At 37.1% G+C, this 18,313-nt stretch overlaps 1 protein-coding gene and 1 long non-coding RNA gene across 3 annotated transcripts in view; one reads left to right on the plus strand and one right to left on the minus strand.

The window, feature by feature from the left end:
• LOC114133963 (uncharacterized) overlaps positions 1-18,313 on the minus strand; it is a 27,207-nt gene continuing 8,894 nt past the window's right edge. For both annotated transcript variants that reach the window (XR_003593313.1, XR_003593314.1), the window contains exon 3: positions 1-528. This is a non-coding gene — a long non-coding RNA (uncharacterized LOC114133963). The remainder of the gene's footprint in view (positions 529-18,313) is intronic.
• The window catches only part of prima1 (proline rich membrane anchor 1), a 28,326-nt gene continuing 10,537 nt past the window's right edge, over positions 525-18,313 (plus strand). Inside the window, exons 1-3 of the mRNA XM_028000123.1 lie at positions 525-946; positions 4,935-5,076; positions 11,471-11,603. Coding sequence (XP_027855924.1) covers positions 662-946; positions 4,935-5,076; positions 11,471-11,603 — 560 coding nt within the window. The 5' untranslated portion in view covers positions 525-661. The remainder of the gene's footprint in view (positions 947-4,934; positions 5,077-11,470; positions 11,604-18,313) is intronic.

Consider the following 18,313-nt stretch of genomic DNA (forward strand, 5'->3'; position numbering starts at 1 on the left):
TTTAGACTGAAAAGAAGATGAAACTCTTTTTATTGTGGCCGTTTGGATCAGTGTTTATACCGGCCCACTTTTGGGAGTTTGCAGCGCATCAAACACGACTTTAACACGCAACACAGACAGAAAGAAAGAGAGAGAGAGGGAAGGGAGAAACATAAACAAAGAAAGAAAGCCTGCGCTGATTGCTTTGCAGCCAACCACAGGAGCTGCTGCCTGTGTTTTGGAGGAGGAGGGTTAGTTCGTGTCAGGGGGAGCTGAGGTGAGTGGAGATGCGCCACTGCCCTCCGGACTCGCCCATCCCGAATCTTGCCTTGAGAAGTTGAGGTGATGCCGCTGCGAGGACCCGTCTCTGTTTTCTTTCAAAGATCTCCCCTCCTCCTCTTCTTTCTCTCCCTCTTCCTCCTCCTCCTCAACTTGGATGGCTTGAGCGGCTCGTCCTGCGCTCTTGCTTGCCGCCGCGGAGAGATGTAAGGTCTGGGCCGTCCACCGCCCTCACACTGCGCGGAGCAGTGGCGTGATTCAGGTCGCTATCTGACAGAAAGAGAGAGAGAGAAACAAACACACAAAGAGAGAGAGATAGGAGGGTTAAAAAAGAGGAAAAAAACTACTTTGGAGATGTGAATGATCGCGGGTTTGCTGCTCATCCCACCAGCTCGCCTGTCCTATGCGATCGACAGCGGGATGTGAAGAGGAAAATGATTGGGGCATAAACTATTCCCGGAGACGCCTGTCACAGCTACAGCCGCTGAAGTGGAAAGGGTGGATGGTTATTTCGCAAACACTTCAAGCCTATGTATACTCCTGCATTCATTTGTTGGAAACGCTTCCTAGTATCTTCGAGAACAGCGCAGGAGGAATGCTGCTCCGAGATCTGATGCCATTTACTTTAAGTTTTTGGCCTTTTTTCATCGCTCACTGCCTCCTGTCACAGCTTTTACTCTCATGCAAGGTAAGCATCGCGTTGAGGTGCATGAAGGGGGGAAGCAGGCGGCACCGATCCGACTGGAGTTGCATGTTTAACTAACTTACAGCGGTCTGTTTATGCTCATTGTGCTGCAACTGCTACTCTCCGCATGTGAAGATAGTCTAGTTTTTAAATTTTTTTTCGATATTTAGCTTCAATACAGAAAAAATGAAACAATTATTAATGGTCATGAATGACGTTTATTCCACATAATAAACGCAAAAGTAGGTTTTCTCATCTATCGCACATGAGGAGTACAATGTCACTCTGTATTTTGAAGGAGGTTTTCACTGTTTAACACGTTTAGTTTGATGCTCCTTATTCCTGAAGTGAGAATAAACACCAGAAAATCACAATATAAAATTTAACTGGACGATAAATTGCCCCAGCAGTTATTACGATAAATGATAATATCTTTGTTTTGAGAGCATTTTCAAGTAATATAATGGGGGAAATAAAACACATTCTCAAAGGTTAGTAAACTTTAAATTTTAACAAACATTTAACACTGGAACTGGAAGACATTTTAAATGTCCAAAATAAATAAAACAACAGAAACAACCAATAAAATGAATTGTGAAGTCTCTGTAAACAAAATGATCCTACTTGAGACCAGACCACCACACTGAAGAGTTTTGTCATCCAGTTTTTGGTCAAAAAGAGAAACAATAAATCAACAAAACAGAATTTATTGAGCTTGTTTTAATTTATTATAATTGATTTATTGCGACAGGAAGCTGTTTAAAGTAAGGGTGCACCAATAAATCAGCTTCGATTTCCTTATTTTCTGGAGATCGGTGATCGGTCGATACCTACATGTGAAGCCAATATTATCAACCAATATTATTTAACTCGGCAAAAAGTCTAAAAATTATCCACTGTCCTCTTTGTGCTCTGCTGTGAGAAAAATTTGACTAGACCGCCCTGTCAAGTCATGCCTGCATAAATATTAAAACATAAGTAAAATTTGATTTTACTTATTAGAAAAGCTTGGTTATAAAAAGATGAATACTTTGTGTTGTGCTAAACATTTTGCACTGAAAGAAAACTATGTTGGCAATAGGACTGAAATGATTAATCGAGTTAATCGTGAGGAATCAATTATTGGATCGATTGATTGGTATCAGTCGAAATCTGAATCGGCAGGTCAGGCATTGGTAATCGGCCACAAAGGTGCAATCGGTGCACCGATAGTTAAAGAGAAGGCAAATAGGTCTCAAAAGAACTTAAAATCAGGTTTTCTTCTGTTCAGAAAATAAGAGGACATTCAGAATCACTGCTAACGCAGCTACATCTGACCATCCAAGCAAGTTAACCTCAAAAGCAGGCCGCAACATGCCAAAGGAAGTCTCTGTTAAACCTAAAATGTTATCAGACTCTTGCTACTGTCAAGCTAAGTTTAAGTTTTTTGGCAGAGATGAAAGTTAAAGTTTTCTCAGGACAGAGGACATGTTTGATGTAAACAAAAAATTCAGCATTGCAGGAAAATAACCTTGACTCAGCTGGGAGATCTGACCAGCTTCAGAGAACTATCATGGGTTTTATCGTGTGTCAGACTCAAGGAAAATGTGAACCATCTGTAAGAAAGAGAAAAAAAAGAAAACTAAAATGGAAGTGGGCCCTGAAATATGGAAACAAACCAAAATATTTCTATAAATCCACTAACAACTGGTGAGAATAAAGAAATGTAAAATCCAGGAATGGGGATTTGAAACAACCTGAACCCCTCAAACGTCTCATGGCTGAAAGTGAGAAGAGTTAAAACTTTCCTCAGGCTGATCGACGTCAAAGACTGGCTGCAAGAAGCATCTCACTGAAATTATTTCTGTCATTTCCATTTCTTTTGGGCTCGATTGAACAACTTTAATTTCAGTTATGAGCACAGGGTTTGGGTCTCTTTCTTTCAAAATGCTTTCTATTTTAATAAGTTAAATAAAAGCTGATTTGGTGCAAAAAAGTTGACTTTTCAGTAAAAGTCTGGATTAATTGTTTTACTTATTACAAAAAATTAGTTATTAAAAGATGAATACTTTGTGTTGTGCTAAACATTTTTGCATTGAAAAAAAATGAGGTTGATAAAAAGACTGAAACAAATAATCGAGTTCATTGTGACGAATCGATTATCAAATCAGTTAATCATAACTGAAGCATAGACACTCTAAAATGTTTACTGAAAGAACAACATACTTAGCAGCAATTAAGCACCTTTTGCTTTCTAATTATTAATTTGTTAATCCAAAAAAGAATCAGCAGATTAGCCATACACTGTATTGATGATAAATCAGCAGCTTCTCACATGTTGATGTTAGTATATTTTAGCTGCAGATACATCCTTTGCTACAAATAATTAATCATTCACTAAAGGAATGTTGTTGCATTTTAGTTAATAAAAGGTTTACATTAAAAAAAGAAATGAATTATTAGTTTATTAACATCTTTTAATGTATTTGTATTATGGAAACAAGCTTAAATGGAAAATTTGCAGAATGTGGCCATTTTTTATCCGATTAATCGTCAGAATAATTGATATCAATAATTAAAATAATCATTAGTTGCAGCCCTAATTATGTTTGTAATAATTTTACCCTGATTACAAATAAAAAGTCTCCATCTGCATCAACTACCTGTGGTGGATGGGTCACTTTTTTACAATTCTTGCAGTTTGGGACCACACAAAATCAGTCCAACGACCATAAATGGCCCTCCGGCCACACATTGGACATCCCTGTATTGGGGGCTTGGTGATAGTTTTTAGCTATTACCCACAGTTTTATTGAAATGTTTTGATTAATGAGTAAAACGTTAATTTTAGGGCTGTAACTATCGATTAACCTCATGATTAAATCGATTAATCATGTAAAGAAAATTGGCACATTCTAAAGATTGTTCATTTTAAAATTAAGCATTTTTTCATTCAGTATTAGAAATACGTTAAATGATACAAATAAACACATGATTCCTTTTTTAAAATAAGAAAATAAACATTTCATTGCCTTAGATGCAGTAACACATCATTCCTTTATTGAATTTGAACAAGGTGGAGCTAAAACTACGGCACTTAAGGAGATTTGAGTAAAACATGTTTACAAACAGAGGTGGGTTTTTTGATCTTGAATGCAAAATGCATATATTTTTGTACAGTTTTGGCATAATTACTGCTCTGATCATGTAGATTTTTCAGCAAATTGTGACTCCAGTTAACGATTAATCAATTACTGAAGTTGAAGATTAGTTCGATAATAATAATAGAATAATTATGAACATTTATTTGATGAATGAATGATGAACGTTTATTTGTATAGCATGTTTTCAGCAACAGAACAGGTCTAAGATCACATAGTCACCAGTTATGAAACCAATTAATCATGATTAATTGTTTCCAATTAATTTGAGTCTTAGCCTAATTAAGTAACTTGTTCAGACATAATTTTTTTAATAAGATGAAATCAAGTATTGAATATTTAATTGTGTGTCCTAATTAGTCCTAATCAGCTCTCCTGTTCTGGGAACATGAAGTAGCCAGTTGTGTTTTCTGTTTGCAGCATTCCCACCAGGATCCCTGCAGCAGGCATATGTTACTGATGACCACTCTAACCTTTGCCCCTTGCAGCTGCCTACAGATAGTAGTGAGATGTTCTCCACATGCACGCAGTGTTGCCAGGGTTCATGTGTAATGTGATCTGCTCGAGTTTCCAAGTCCACCCACGCACACTCCTCGGGGCAGCCTGCTGCCCACTCTGCTGGTGGGTGGTTTCTTACAGAGAGAGCAGTAGCAGCCATCGACGTGATACTATTCTGCATGTACTACACACACACACACACACACACACAGCAGCCCCAGTGACAACAACAGTGGAGCTGTGATGTGAAAGGAATGCTGAGAGGAGAAAATCCACGGTGCTGCTGAGTGTACACTGCTGATGCTACTCCTGAGTAACGCGGTCTCTCTTCTTCTGCTTTCCCTCGCCATAAGGGAGAGATCCAGAGGTCATGCTCGTGGACGGTGGCGGAGAAAGTTGGCGAACAGTGCCAGGTGGCGTGCCACTGTAGGAGATACCCTCCCCTCCCTCCTCCTCCGCCTCCTCCACCGCCTCCTCGGCTTCTGGGAACCACAGGTAAGAACTCGAATCCGCTCAACTAGAGTTAAAAAACTGGTTTATTTTCTTTCACGTGTCTTTTTATTGATTTTTTAAATATATATTTTGATAGGGCACAAAATCATGTTTAGTTGTCAAATTTTGACAGATTCTAACCCACAAACAAGTCAAAACACTGGAAAATACAAAAAAGTATCTTGGGTCTAATTTCAAGTATTTTGGAAAATAAGACAAAACTAACTGAGAAACTTTTCAGCAAGATATAGGATTACATAAATAATTCCTTAAGTACTTGTTCCACTGCAGATTATTTAATTTTTCTGTGTTTTAAATGAACAATCTGCCAGTAGAAGTAGTACTTTTCTATCAATATTAAGGAATTTTTGATTTAAAACAAGTTGCTATATCTTGCTGAAAAGTTACTTGGAAGTTAGTTTTGTCCTTCCAGTGTACTAAGATATTTACACTAGAAACTTGATGAAAATACTTGGTAAGATTTTGTTTTCTGCAGTGCAATGGCCAGGCCAATACACTGCACTAACACAACGTTTTACCAAGCGTTTTTGTTTAGTTTCTTGTGCAAATAACTTGGTAAAAATAAAATAAGACAAAAAAAAATGACTTACAAGAAACTATCCAGAAAAATATAGAAGCTTGTTTTAAGTAAATAATTCCTTAATAAAAAATTTAAAAAAGTAAAATTCCTTAATATTGATTTTAAAAAGTACTACTTCCACTGGCAAATTATTTAACTTATTACATGGGAAACAATTCTTTTTATAAGTGAAATAATCTGGCACAGGAACTAGTAATTTTAAAATCAATATTAATAAATTATTAACTTTAGATAATCTCCTGTATCTTGCTAAAACATTACTTGTAAGTTAGTTTCATCTTATTTCAAGTGCACTGAAACATTTGTACTAGAACTTAGAGCAAAAACACTTTGTAAGATTTTGTGTTTTTGCATGTTCATCCTGATGTTGTCGGTTTCGCACCAGTTCTTCCTGCATTAAACGTCTACACAGCATGATGCTACCACTCCCGTACTTTACAGCTGGAATGCATGTTTCCATTTTTACCTCTGAATGTAACAATGATTTTAGTTTCATCAGACCACAGAATGTCTCCAAGAATTAACTGCAAGATATAAGCTGGCTTAGTTAGTTTTGTCTTATTTCAAGTGTATAAACCAAAAATACGTGGCAAGATTTTGTATTTTTGCAGTATGGACCTCAAGTAATAGAACAAGTTTAAGGAAAATGTTTGGAGCTTTTCTGTTTTTGCGCAGGGGGGAAAATGTACCATCAGCCCCCCTTGAGATTAGTGCAATGAGTGCAGTTTTGCACTCTTGCATCTGTGCATGTAATAGAGCCAGCAGGATGCTGACAGCTGAACACAGGACTAATTTATGCTGGGTCTGACTTTAGGGAGTACCCAACTGTCTGAGAAATCCAAGCCTGCTGGGTCGCCATGCTCAGAGCTTCAGTGGTAGGGTTTTCCCCGTGAGGAGCCCCGCCGCCCCTGATCATAACACAAAGGAGTTCGTTTTATTCGCTAATAAGGTGCTAATGAAACAGTGCAGCAGTTCCACCTTCAAAGTTTAGCCGGCAGCATGAAGAGACCATATTGGTGCTAATGCACACTGGGCTCTTACAGTACATCTGTGCTGATCTATTGCTTGTAGCGGCAGTTTTCTCCCCCTCATGGGGCCGAATCGTCTCACACTGTGAAGGTATATCAGCTGGCAGAGTGAAAAAACCAGCAGAAACCAGATATTAACACAAAACTGTACTGAAGCAAGAGTAGCACTACTTCAAACGTTTTTACTTAAGTAAATGTAAAAGAGGTGTTTGGTAAAAATGCAACTCAAGTACTGAGTAACTGATCAAAACATCAATTATTTAATATTTTAAAATTACATCATCAGACGGACCAAAATGTAAAGTTATGTATGGCCCTGTTGCAATAAAAAAATGAATCGATTAATCGTATGATAAATTAAAACGAGCTCAATAATTTCCTTTTGCACAATTTATTGTTTTTTCTCTCTCTTTCTACCAAACACTGTGTGATTAAACTCTTCAGTCTGGTGCTTTGGTCTAAACTTATCCATTTTTTGAAGAACAATTCTGTTTACAGAGACTTCATAATTTATTTTATTAGTTGTTTTGTTTATTTATTTTGGATATTTAAGATGTCTCCAAGATCCAATGATAAATGTTAATTAAAATGTAAAATTTATTGATCTTTGAGAATGTGTTCTTGCATTATTTTGCCATTATTGCCATTATATTGCTTAAAAATGGTCTCAAAACAATATTATTGTTTATTGCGGTAACTACTGGGACACTTTATCGTCCAGCAGAATTTGTTATCATGACAGGCCTAGTTATGTGGAAATGTTGGTATCTTAGAGATTAAAATCAAAATAATTCATATAAATACTAAAGTCAGGTGAAAGAAACCATTTTCAACACACCACCATGTAACACACCACACACTGCAGGACGTTGTAAGATTGTTGTAAAGGTGGGAGAGGGGAAGGCTTAGCGGGAACACCAACATGCAGAAGCATTATCTGACACCCCCACCCTCCCGGTCGCAGCAAAATTGCCAAGTCTTGACTGGTCCGCGGTAATAAAAAGGTTGGGGGCCACTGTGGTAGACCACAGCTGCAACATTTGTTACATTTTCAGATGGTGCGGCTCTTTTTCTCGTTGCACTGTCAAACAAACCAAACCTTTTAAAAAACTTGTTCCCCTCCTCACCTGTGGTGGCGCTCAACCAAGAACTACTGAAGGAAATGACACAAAAACCTCAGAAGAAGACGTTCTTCACAAAATGTAAAAAAGAAAAAAATCTAGTAGGATTTCTTTTTTGTCTTTGGTAAAAAATAATGAGCCCTTCCTTCCACAAGTGCTAGACTCTCAAATTTGTTTTGGTTGTATTTACCCAGCATTCCCTGCGCTGTAGTCCACTTCCTGCATTTGGAGCGGCCTCTGGTCCGCTTGGCGTTCATACATGCATTCAAACCACACCAGAGTTCACTTTAACCCTTCCAGATCGAACGTATTGGCGACAATCCAGCCAAATTTGCAGTACCGTAATTCCGCCACACTTTGTGCCATCTGAAAAATTCCAACGGTTTCTGAAAGGGGAGACGTTGCGCTTTCCAGCTGATATCAGGTTATTACGGTAATTTCACTCCCACCATAGAAGGGAGTGAAATTAATCTGAGGGGCGCTCTATTAAATGGCAAAAATAACTTGCTAGATACTGAAAGTTCCAGTTGTTATGGATAAATGGGCAAATATATTATATATAATATATATATATATATTTATATATATATAAATATATTTACTCACAGGACATTTAAAGAACTGCGTACAACTAAAATAAGCAAAAATATCCAGGCCGATATTTAATTAAAATATTAAAGGGTTAATCAAACCGAGACCGAGATTTTTAGCCGGACCAGAGTTAGCTTTTTTTGGTCCGCTTCAGAATTCAATTACGCGTTCACATTTCCCCAAACGAACCGGACTTTCTATGCAAACAAACTAGAGTTGGATTGACTGAACAGGAACAATCTGAATTCACCCAAAAAAAAAACAAACCAAGCGTTTGGAAATAAATTTCATCTTATTAATCTGAGCATTTCTTGCTGAAAGTTTATATAATTATATGATCTCAAGCAACCAGAAAAACAGAGCGTTGAAATATGGGACAGGCGGAGCTGATGGTGCAGCTCTTCTGCGCTACACTTTGGAATCACTCACCTCTTATCCCTGAGAAACGAAGAGCACTTAATCAGTGGGTAGGAAGGTTTTAATCTATCACTCCCAATGATTTTCTTTCTGTCCGCTCAATGTAGATGGATCTCTTCCCCGCACTCCCCACCCCGAGAGTTAAAAATCAAGAGTTATAGACCCTTCGGTGCTTGTTGTCAAGGTCACTGCATGAGTGCTGCCATGGCCATCTGACTGCAACCAAAGGTGGGGGTTTGAACGCCCAATTGTGCCCAGTGGCACATGTACCTTGCGAGTGCTGCATCCGCATGTTTTCAGCGTCCAGCAGCAGCAGCAGCAGCAGCAAATCATAAAAAGTATGATAAGTGGTCCAATTTATATTCTCCCCTAACTTAACACAGAACTGTTTGCAGGAGGTGGAGACGGTATGAATAATTTATTTTAAGAGAGGGCTGTTTTTTTGTTTTTTACTATGTAGAGGCATAATTATCTTGATATTCCTTGTGTAACCTGATTTGAAGAGGTCTTAGAGCTGAAGTTCTGTAGTCTTTAAAAATGCATCGAATATGCATGACCGACATGAAAAACTAGGACAATGACTGGGACCATATCTGTCTGCTAAAAGGAGGTAATAAAAGATTGGAGAATAAGAGTCTGTGTGCTAAAAATGGTTAATTCAAAGGACTGGAGCTTCATCACGCTGCGGTAGATCCTTAACACTGGCTGAATAAGAGCCTTCAGCCGGTGATAAAACGCAGGATTAAAATGAGAGTTTGGCAGATACATGCTTTTAAATTTACAGCGACTTATGACAGAGCCATCGCTTCACTCCGGGGAAATGAGCTGCACTGGAAAATCAAAACTTAGAGCTGAAGTATTTGTTGTTTTGGCTTAAAAAACATCATATTCAGAGTTATTAGTTTATTGTTTAGGTTGTGTGATGTATTTCCAAGATGATAAAGGTGATAAACATTTGCAGGCGACTAGTATGAAATTCTGCATAATGAGTAGAGAGAAGCAGGAGTTGCTGAGGCACGTAACGTTATACAACATCCCGGCGAGTGGTCCGACTCCACGGATCTAATGTGGAAAGAGCAGGAGGTTCTTGCAACGGTAATTGGTGTAGACAAGAGTGCTGGTGTAAGGGGGGCTGACGGGTCCCTAAATGATTCATGGTGTCATGCTGGATATCTCTGAACGCTGAACCTAAGACCTGCAGAACAGGCGAGGCCACAAGAGCATCCGTGCTGCTCACCTATTGGTCTGGGTAAAAAAAAGCTTAAAAATTCAAATATTTTATATGGTTTTCTGCATTTTGTTCAGAGCTGAAATGATTAATCGTGATTAATCGATTATTTAAATAATCATCAACTTATTTAGTAAGCAATTAATCATTGACTGACTCAGAAAAATGTCATTTGGTGAAAGAACAACACAGTTAAAGCAGTAATTAATTCAAAACTGCACAAAAAATATTTACATTTTGCATTTAAATTAAGAAAAACGAAAAAAAATCTGTAGAAAAAAAATCCTGTTGAGCACATTTAGGTATAAATCGGTAAATTCTAAAAACATTTAACAGATCAGCCCTAAAATTTATTGATGTTAAGTCAAGCAAAAAAGGTTGATGCTAAAAGTATTTTTTTTTGTTGCAGATACATCCTTTGCTACAAATAATCACCAAAGAAAATCTAGGCAGCATTTTAGGCAGCAAAATGTTTAATTTCTCATCTAAATAACAAAAATAACACTAATATTATAAATATGTTGTAAAAAGGGCTGCACAGTGGCGCAGTTGGTAGCACTGTTGCCTTGCAGCAAGAAGGTCCTGGGTTCGATTCCCGGCCGGGGTCTTTCTGCGTGGAGTTTGCATGTTCTCCCTGTGCATGCGTGGGCTCTCTCCGGGTACTCCGGCTTCCTCCCACAGTCCAAAAACATGACTGTCAGGTCAATTGGTTTCTCTAAATTCTCCCTAGGTGTGAGTGTGTGTGTGACTGGTTGTTTGTCCTGTATGTCTCTGTGTTGCCCTGCGACAGACTGGCGACCTGTCCAGGGTGTACCCCGCCTCTCGCCCGAAACGTAGCTGGAGATGGGCACCAGCAACCCTCCCGACCCCATTAGGGACAAGGGTGAACAGAAAATGGATGGATGGATGGATGTTGTAAAAGTAATGTTTTCCATATGTTTTTCAAGCATTAACATAGAATAAGCCTGTGTTAAAAGAACAATTTGTAGAATGTTAAATCGATTAATCACCATAATTAATTGATTACTAAAATAATCGTTAGTTGCCGCTGCACTTTAAATTTACATTTAAGGTGCTTTTTCATTCTTAAATTTATTTACATTACTTGTATTAGTTAAATTTTCCTATTTTAAAATATATAATTTTTCCACATGATTGAATATGCTCCTGCTTACAATATTTTGGAAATACAATAATAATGTAGTAACACATGATTCCATAACTATAGTAAACCAACCATGGTATATTTTTAACATTTATTTCTAATATTAGCATGGAATAAGCTTAAGTGGTTAGATAAAATCTGCAGAATGTGAAAATGTTTCATCTGATTAATCGTCAGAATTAATCGATTAATCGATTGCACCTGTTATTTTGCTTAATTATTTCTCTCTTTTCTCCTTTTTCTCAGTGGCACAGCCCATGGTGCCGTTGTTGAGGCCCTGGTGGACGGAAGTGGACGTTATAGTGCTTGGGACAGTGAGCTGTGCCTCAGTCGTCTTCCTCCTTTCTGCCATCATCATCTGCTACAAGGCTATCAAAAGGTTAGAGGAAACTCTTCTTATCGTGTAAAGCACCTTGAACTTGAAACTTATTTTTTGTTTAAATTCCAATATTTGGAAAACTAAAATAGAAATCTGTCCTAAATTGGATTTCAAAACATTTTGGGTTTCTCCCCAAAACAATTTCATTTAGATGTTCCAGATATTTCCACTGTCCAACATATAATTAAGCCGGTTTTAATAAGTAATAAATGAACTACACTGCAAAAACTCAAAAATTAACAATTAATTTTGGTCCATTTTCTAGTGTAAATATCTTATTACGCTTGAAACAAGACACTACTAGCTTACAAGTAACTTTTCAGCAAGAAATATGAGCTTATTTTAAGTAAATAATTTCTTAATATTGATAAAAGTACTAGATCCATTGGCAGAATATTTTACTTATATTAAGACATTTTAGAAGTGAATTTGTCTGCCAATGAACTAGAACTTTTTCATCAATATTAAGGAATTATTGTCTTAAACCAAGCCTCTATATCTTACTTTTTGGTTAGTTTACTTGAAATAAGACCAAACTAAGACATTTACACTAGAAAAAAGACCAAAAAACTTGATAAGATTTTGTGTTTTTGCAGGGTAATCCATTTAATTTATGGTATCTGTTGTGTGTGGTTTTTATCTCTGTTTTATGTATTGTTTTTGTTTTACTTATTATGGATATTTAAAATATTTCCCAGTTCCAGTCTGGAGTGTCCTTTAGAAAATTTAAATTTATTGAATTTTGAGAGGACAAACTTGCATTATTACGCCATTATCATCATATTAGTAGAACATTGTCAAAACAACAACAGTATCGTTTATTGCCAGCAATTTCTTTTTATCGTGACAGGCCTAAATCTAAAGGCAAATTTTTATTAATTGCTTTTTTGACCTTTGCCACTCTGCTAAAGGCACAGAAGTCACAAAGGTTACAAGAATCAATTGCTACAAGCCTTAAAAAGCACCAGATTCCTTCTGCAGCCTCTCAATTTCTAGTTTTTCTGTAATTTCTCAAAGTGTAGACTGAAACGATGGAGAGAGTCCAAACGCAGATCAAATCTATTAAATAAAATTAATTGTTAAACAAACTGTGCAGCGCATGGAGGAAATTCCACATCAACAGAGGAGAGCAGATCTATTTAATACACAGATGATGAATAATAATTTAGTATTTAAACAAGGACAAATTACAGGTGTGATAATTAGAAGAACTGGGCCCGGAATAAAGAAACAAAACAAAATCCAAGTTATATAATTAAGAAGAGGAGATCCGAAAGCATGATGTTCGTCAGCATGATTAACCAAACAGCAAACACAGCAAACAATATCGCTCTGAACAATTTCCATATGTGACTAATGCTTTGGACCGGCTTTGTGAATGTGAACAAAAGAGGCAAGAATTGGGTTCCCAACACAAAGCATTCTGAGCTTCCTTCCCATTCTGCAAATTAAAAGATAAAAGTTGAGCTTAGCGCCTGCAGCAGCAACAGATTCAGACTTTGTTTTGAGCAGCTTTAGCTACGAGTTGTCACACAGATTCTCTGACCTCCAGATAAAAGTACAAGCAAAAGTTGTTTACATCCTGCTTTTTAGTTAAAAATATACACGTTTCTTCTGTTTTTGCTTCTTTTTGTCACATTCATACAATAAATTCATGTAATTAGACAAAGATAAACTCAGTAAGTACAAAAAGTAATTTTCAAATAATTTAATTGATTTTCTATTATCTGTTCATCTCATGAATTTTTGTTTTGCTTTATTTTAGGATTTGTCTGTCCCTGCTTTTTATATTTAGTTCATTCCTTTGAGATTTATTTTTATTCTTTAATTATAAATCTACTTTGAAAACCTCTTTTCTATTGTTTGATTCTGTTCTCAAACCTTTTGAATCGTTATTTCTCCTGTTGTGTTTGTTTACATTTCTGTTGTCTCGTTTCTTGTGTTATTATCATCAAGTTTATTTGTGGTGCAATTTCAGCAACAAAGCAATTCAAAGAATTTAACATGATACAATTATAACACAATAAACAAATAAAAAGCATTAGATTTCAGTGGCTACATAAAGAGAAACAATAAGTTGCAATCCGGAGTATATTTAATCTATTTTCCAGTTACAGGATAATAACTGGGAGCTCTAAGCAAATGGGTTTTTCAATTGGTGTTCTAGTTTTTTGCAGTTTTCTGGAAGTTTGTTCCAGATTTGTGGTGCATAGAAGCTGCTTCTCCATGTTTGCTTCTGGTTCTGGTTCTGCTGACTAGTCCAGTACCAGCAGACCTGAGCGTTCTGGAAGGTTGAGACAACAACAGCATATCTTTAATATATTTTGGTGCTAAGCTGTGATTTATAAACTTCCAAGTCTAATTAATCTTTTAAGCAGACTTGTGATGAAACTGTCGCAGTAATCAATAAACACACAGACGAGTTTCTCTAGATCTTGTTGAGATATTAGTCCTTTAATTGTGGAAATGTTCTTCAGGTGATAGAAGGCTGTCTTTGCAACCGTCTTTATGTGGCTCTGAACGTTCAGGTTCACTGCTTGACTGCTAGTTTCCAGCTGTAATAACTGAAGCTCTAAATTGTTCCTCTTTAGGTCCAAAGGATATTTTTGTTTCTGTTCAGCTGGAGAAAGTTTTGGCACATCCACACATTGATTTGTTCTAAGCATCTACGAAATGGGTTTAGAGTCAATTGGTGACAATATAATATAGAGTTGTGTATCATCTACATAGTTATGGTAGCTACTCTTATAACATGTTATAACCTGACCTAACTGGAACATATTAAATGGGAGTGGCCCAGGATTAAACCTTGGTGTACCCCACATGTGACTTCTGATGAAGTTACCCTTATTTCTTGTCAGTCCACAGATCTTAAAACTCTTTGGGATCATTAAGATGATTTTGTTTTGCAAATGTGAGAAGTTCCTTTGTTTTAGTCTTCTATCTTACCCATGGATGTCACTTTTCTCTCTTTCTTACTGTTGAAACATAAACTTAACTAGAGCACTGTACTTTCCATGTTGTTTTGTGATTTCTTTTAGCCCTCCTGGAGGAGTCACAGATGGGCTTTTGGAGTAATTTTCTCTGGAGGGCCACTTCTGGGAAGGTTTCATGTTTCTCTCTCTGTAAATGATGGCTCTCTCTGGGGTTTGCTGGAATCCCAAAGCTTTAGAAATGGCGGATAGATGTCAGTCTGTTTCTTAACTGTTATGGTGTTTTCACATCTGACAGTTTTCACATAGACTCAGTTCGATTGGGAATCAAAATTGCTACATTTGTTACATTTTCAGCTGCTGAGGTTTAATTTCACACTGCTCTGCGTCAAACAAACCAAACTATTTGAAAAACCTGTTCCCCTCCTCGCCTGTGGTGGCGCTGCAACAAGAACTACAGGAAGAAGTGACACAAAAACCTCAAAAGAAGACATGAACGCAACTTTCTTCTTCATGGAATGTCAATGAAAATGGAGTGGCGTCAAATTATAGCGGTTGTGGGATTTCTCTTTTGTCTCTGGTAAAAGACTATGAGCCATTTCTCCAATGGGTGGTTCCATTTACCCAGAATGCCCTGCTCTGTAGTCCACTTCCTGCTTGGCGTTCACATAAGCATTAGCATCATGCCAGAGTTCACTTTTACTGAACTGAAACCTTGCTTTTTAGACGGAACAGAGTTTACTTTTTTGGTCGATTGATTCTTCACTCCTCCCCTAACGAACCGGACTTTCTAGAAAAAAAATCTGGAGTTGGATTAAAGCGGATTAAAGAGGGTTGGTGTGAACACACCCTTAATTTTCAGAGCATATTGTGTATCTTTATAAGATATGTTAGACAACTTCATGATCTGGGTGTAACATTTACCGTAGCTGTTTTTATTTTAAGTTTTCTCTCTTGATAAATAAAATCATAATTTTAAACCTATTTTTCGTTTTTGCTTAGGTTTATCCGATACTAAAGTAGGTTAATTGATGTGAAACAATAAAACTGTGACTAAGCAAAAACTGTAAATGCCCTCATCCCTAAACAAACATCTAACACACATACATGCATAATTTGGCAGATTTACACTCTCAATAAAACATGGAGCAAACATGGATCTGACACTTCATGCGAGAAAGGCCTTTAAATTAGGAGCTATTCTGTAATTTATTTATGCAGTTTTAAAGATATTTACTTTCATTCCTCTGTTTATTTATGGACGTGTATTAAGTGTGCTTTCCTCAGCAGAAACCTATTCCACCTCCTCTTTATTTAAAACAACAAATGGGCAAAGTCAGGGTGTGGAAGTAATGGGTGGTTGGCTCAGGAATTCATTAAGGCAATTCTCCATCCTCCCGTAGCCAACAGGCACCATTTTTAATGCAGCAGTGGTAAGAACGTGCCGTCGCAATACGAGCTGGGGCTCCAAACCCAAGCCATTATTTATGGATTAATTTGCGCAGTCATTCAGTGGCAGACCACATCTTTTATACATGCGAGAAGCAGGTTGTGTCCTTAAGCTGCCAGGGCCCCAGACTGCCGGCTTCATCATGCTCTGCTCCAGACTGCGTCATTACGCATTCATCAGTCACCAGCCGCGAGATGAGCTGGTCGGGTTAAAGTGTGATGCCATGAGCGCTCTGATCATCCAGAGGAAAGGGCAGATGTGATGTGTTTACTGAGCAGGGGCGTGTCTAGATTTCTCTCTGTGGGGGGGCCACAGACTGTAGAAGGGTGGTACAATAAAATTATAATTTCATCTAAATTTACTGCAGTTTTAGCTTGCAATGAACATTTATTTACCCAAACAAAACATGAGTCTATTTAGGATGAGAAAACGATGAAGTAGATTTGTTTATTACAGTGGCAGGGTTTTCCAAAGTGGAGGCCTCAGAAATTTGAAAGTAAGATGAGAAAGATAATCTTTAAATCAGACATTTTATTATTTTTTAAAATTCAGTTTTTTAGTCACTTTTGTAATATATAAGTTAGTATAACTTATTGGAGACTGAAACGGAAAAATTAAATAGTCTTTATTGTTATTTGCCATGTTTATCTTTGATTGGCTGCCAGTCAAATTTCAACAAGTTGCTTTGAAATTACATGAAAAATATGAAAGGAAGAAACGACTGCAAAAAACCCAAACTGCAGAGATTAAATAAAATCTGATGGGATTAGTAAATGGTATAAGAATACTACATATTTTCTTATCAAAAGAGGGGATTGTGGTGGAAAATTTTATTTTATAAATTTTACATAAGATTAAAAAAGTCATCATATATTTCCTGATAAATTTTCCAACACAGAACTCATAGCCAACTAAAATCAGAAGAGGGAGCATTTACGCTAAATAAATATGATAATTATTGAATGATAAATAAAAGTGAGAAAAAATATGTAAAGATAATTCAATGTTTCTTTACATATTTTGTAGAATTGTCTGGAAAAGTTTGGGAACCCTGAGGCAAATTTTTCTTGCCTGTTTAGCTTAGCTTAAATGTACAAAACTTTCTTTTTAGCACCATCATGCTGACTCTATTCATCTTATAGTCAAAATTATTGTACTATTACAGACTACAAATTGCAAACAACTGTTCAATTACCCTTTTTTCTATTGTGAGGAGTAAGATTAATTTTATTAATTGTGATTAACTGATTATTTAGTAATCGATTAACCTCTAACTGGAGTATAGAGACTTAATAAAGGTCATTTGCTGAAAAAAAGATCATTAATCAGAGCACTAAATAAGCCAATATTCACAAACAAAATCATGGTTTTGTAACGCAGCAACGCAGTCTGCTTGTGTGGAATTAACAGTAATCTAATTACTTTCTTTGCAATTATAATCTCTTATTTTACTCGTTATTTGAAATTAGTGAGCTTTTTCACGCCCCTGTTACTGAACCAAGCGAAGGCAGTAATTCAGCGTCTTGGTCAGTAACAATGTGAGAAAGAGTTTGTCACTGTGAAGAACACATTAGGTTATATTTAGCCCTTCCAGCCGCTCAGTGGTCCGGGCTTTCCCAGTGAAAACCAACTGGCTGAGGGCCAAAGCCGGAGCATCACAGACAGAAGATGAGCCAGCTCTGCAGGTCCCAGCCCTGCTACCCTTTATTTCGTTCTTATAATCTCAGTCTGCCAGTCATCTGTCAGAAGCAAAAGGGCTGAAGCAGAAAAACAACTTCCATGCAATCCTTTTCTAAAGTCAACACCACCAGGGAGTGTGCAAAGGATTCAGACACATGCTGCGTTTCAGTGTTGCTGTGCCATCCAAAGCAAAAGACATGATGCTGCAGTCCAGGCAGTTGGCCATCTACGAAGCCAAAACAAATGAAACCCAAACCATCTGACTAATGAATGCTTTTCCTAATCACTCCCTGCTCTGGGAGGCTCGTCTGAGGATAATTCAACCCCAAGCAGATAACCGCAAACAGGGGAAAAAAACTATAATCTCCAGGGTTATAACAGCTCGGGTTTCTTCGTTATAACTTCATTTTGTTTTGCTGCGACTTTTTGTTTGTCTAATTGGGTTAGTTTTTAAGACTGTCTTCTATCTTTTATTAGTTATTAGTTAAATGTTGTTTAGTTTCAGTTTAGTTTTTATAAGTTATGTTAGTAGTTTTCGTTTTTTCATACTGGCGGAAAGGCAACAGCTGAGAAGGGTAAGACCAATCAGCACCAAGGAAAATAAATGCTGCTCCTGGATTGGCTGCTTTTCAAAGACTGGCCAATAG

The sequence above is a fragment of the Xiphophorus couchianus genome, chromosome 19 (genome assembly GCF_001444195.1).
Source record: "Xiphophorus couchianus chromosome 19, X_couchianus-1.0, whole genome shotgun sequence".
Taxonomy (NCBI): domain Eukaryota; kingdom Metazoa; phylum Chordata; class Actinopteri; order Cyprinodontiformes; family Poeciliidae; genus Xiphophorus; species Xiphophorus couchianus.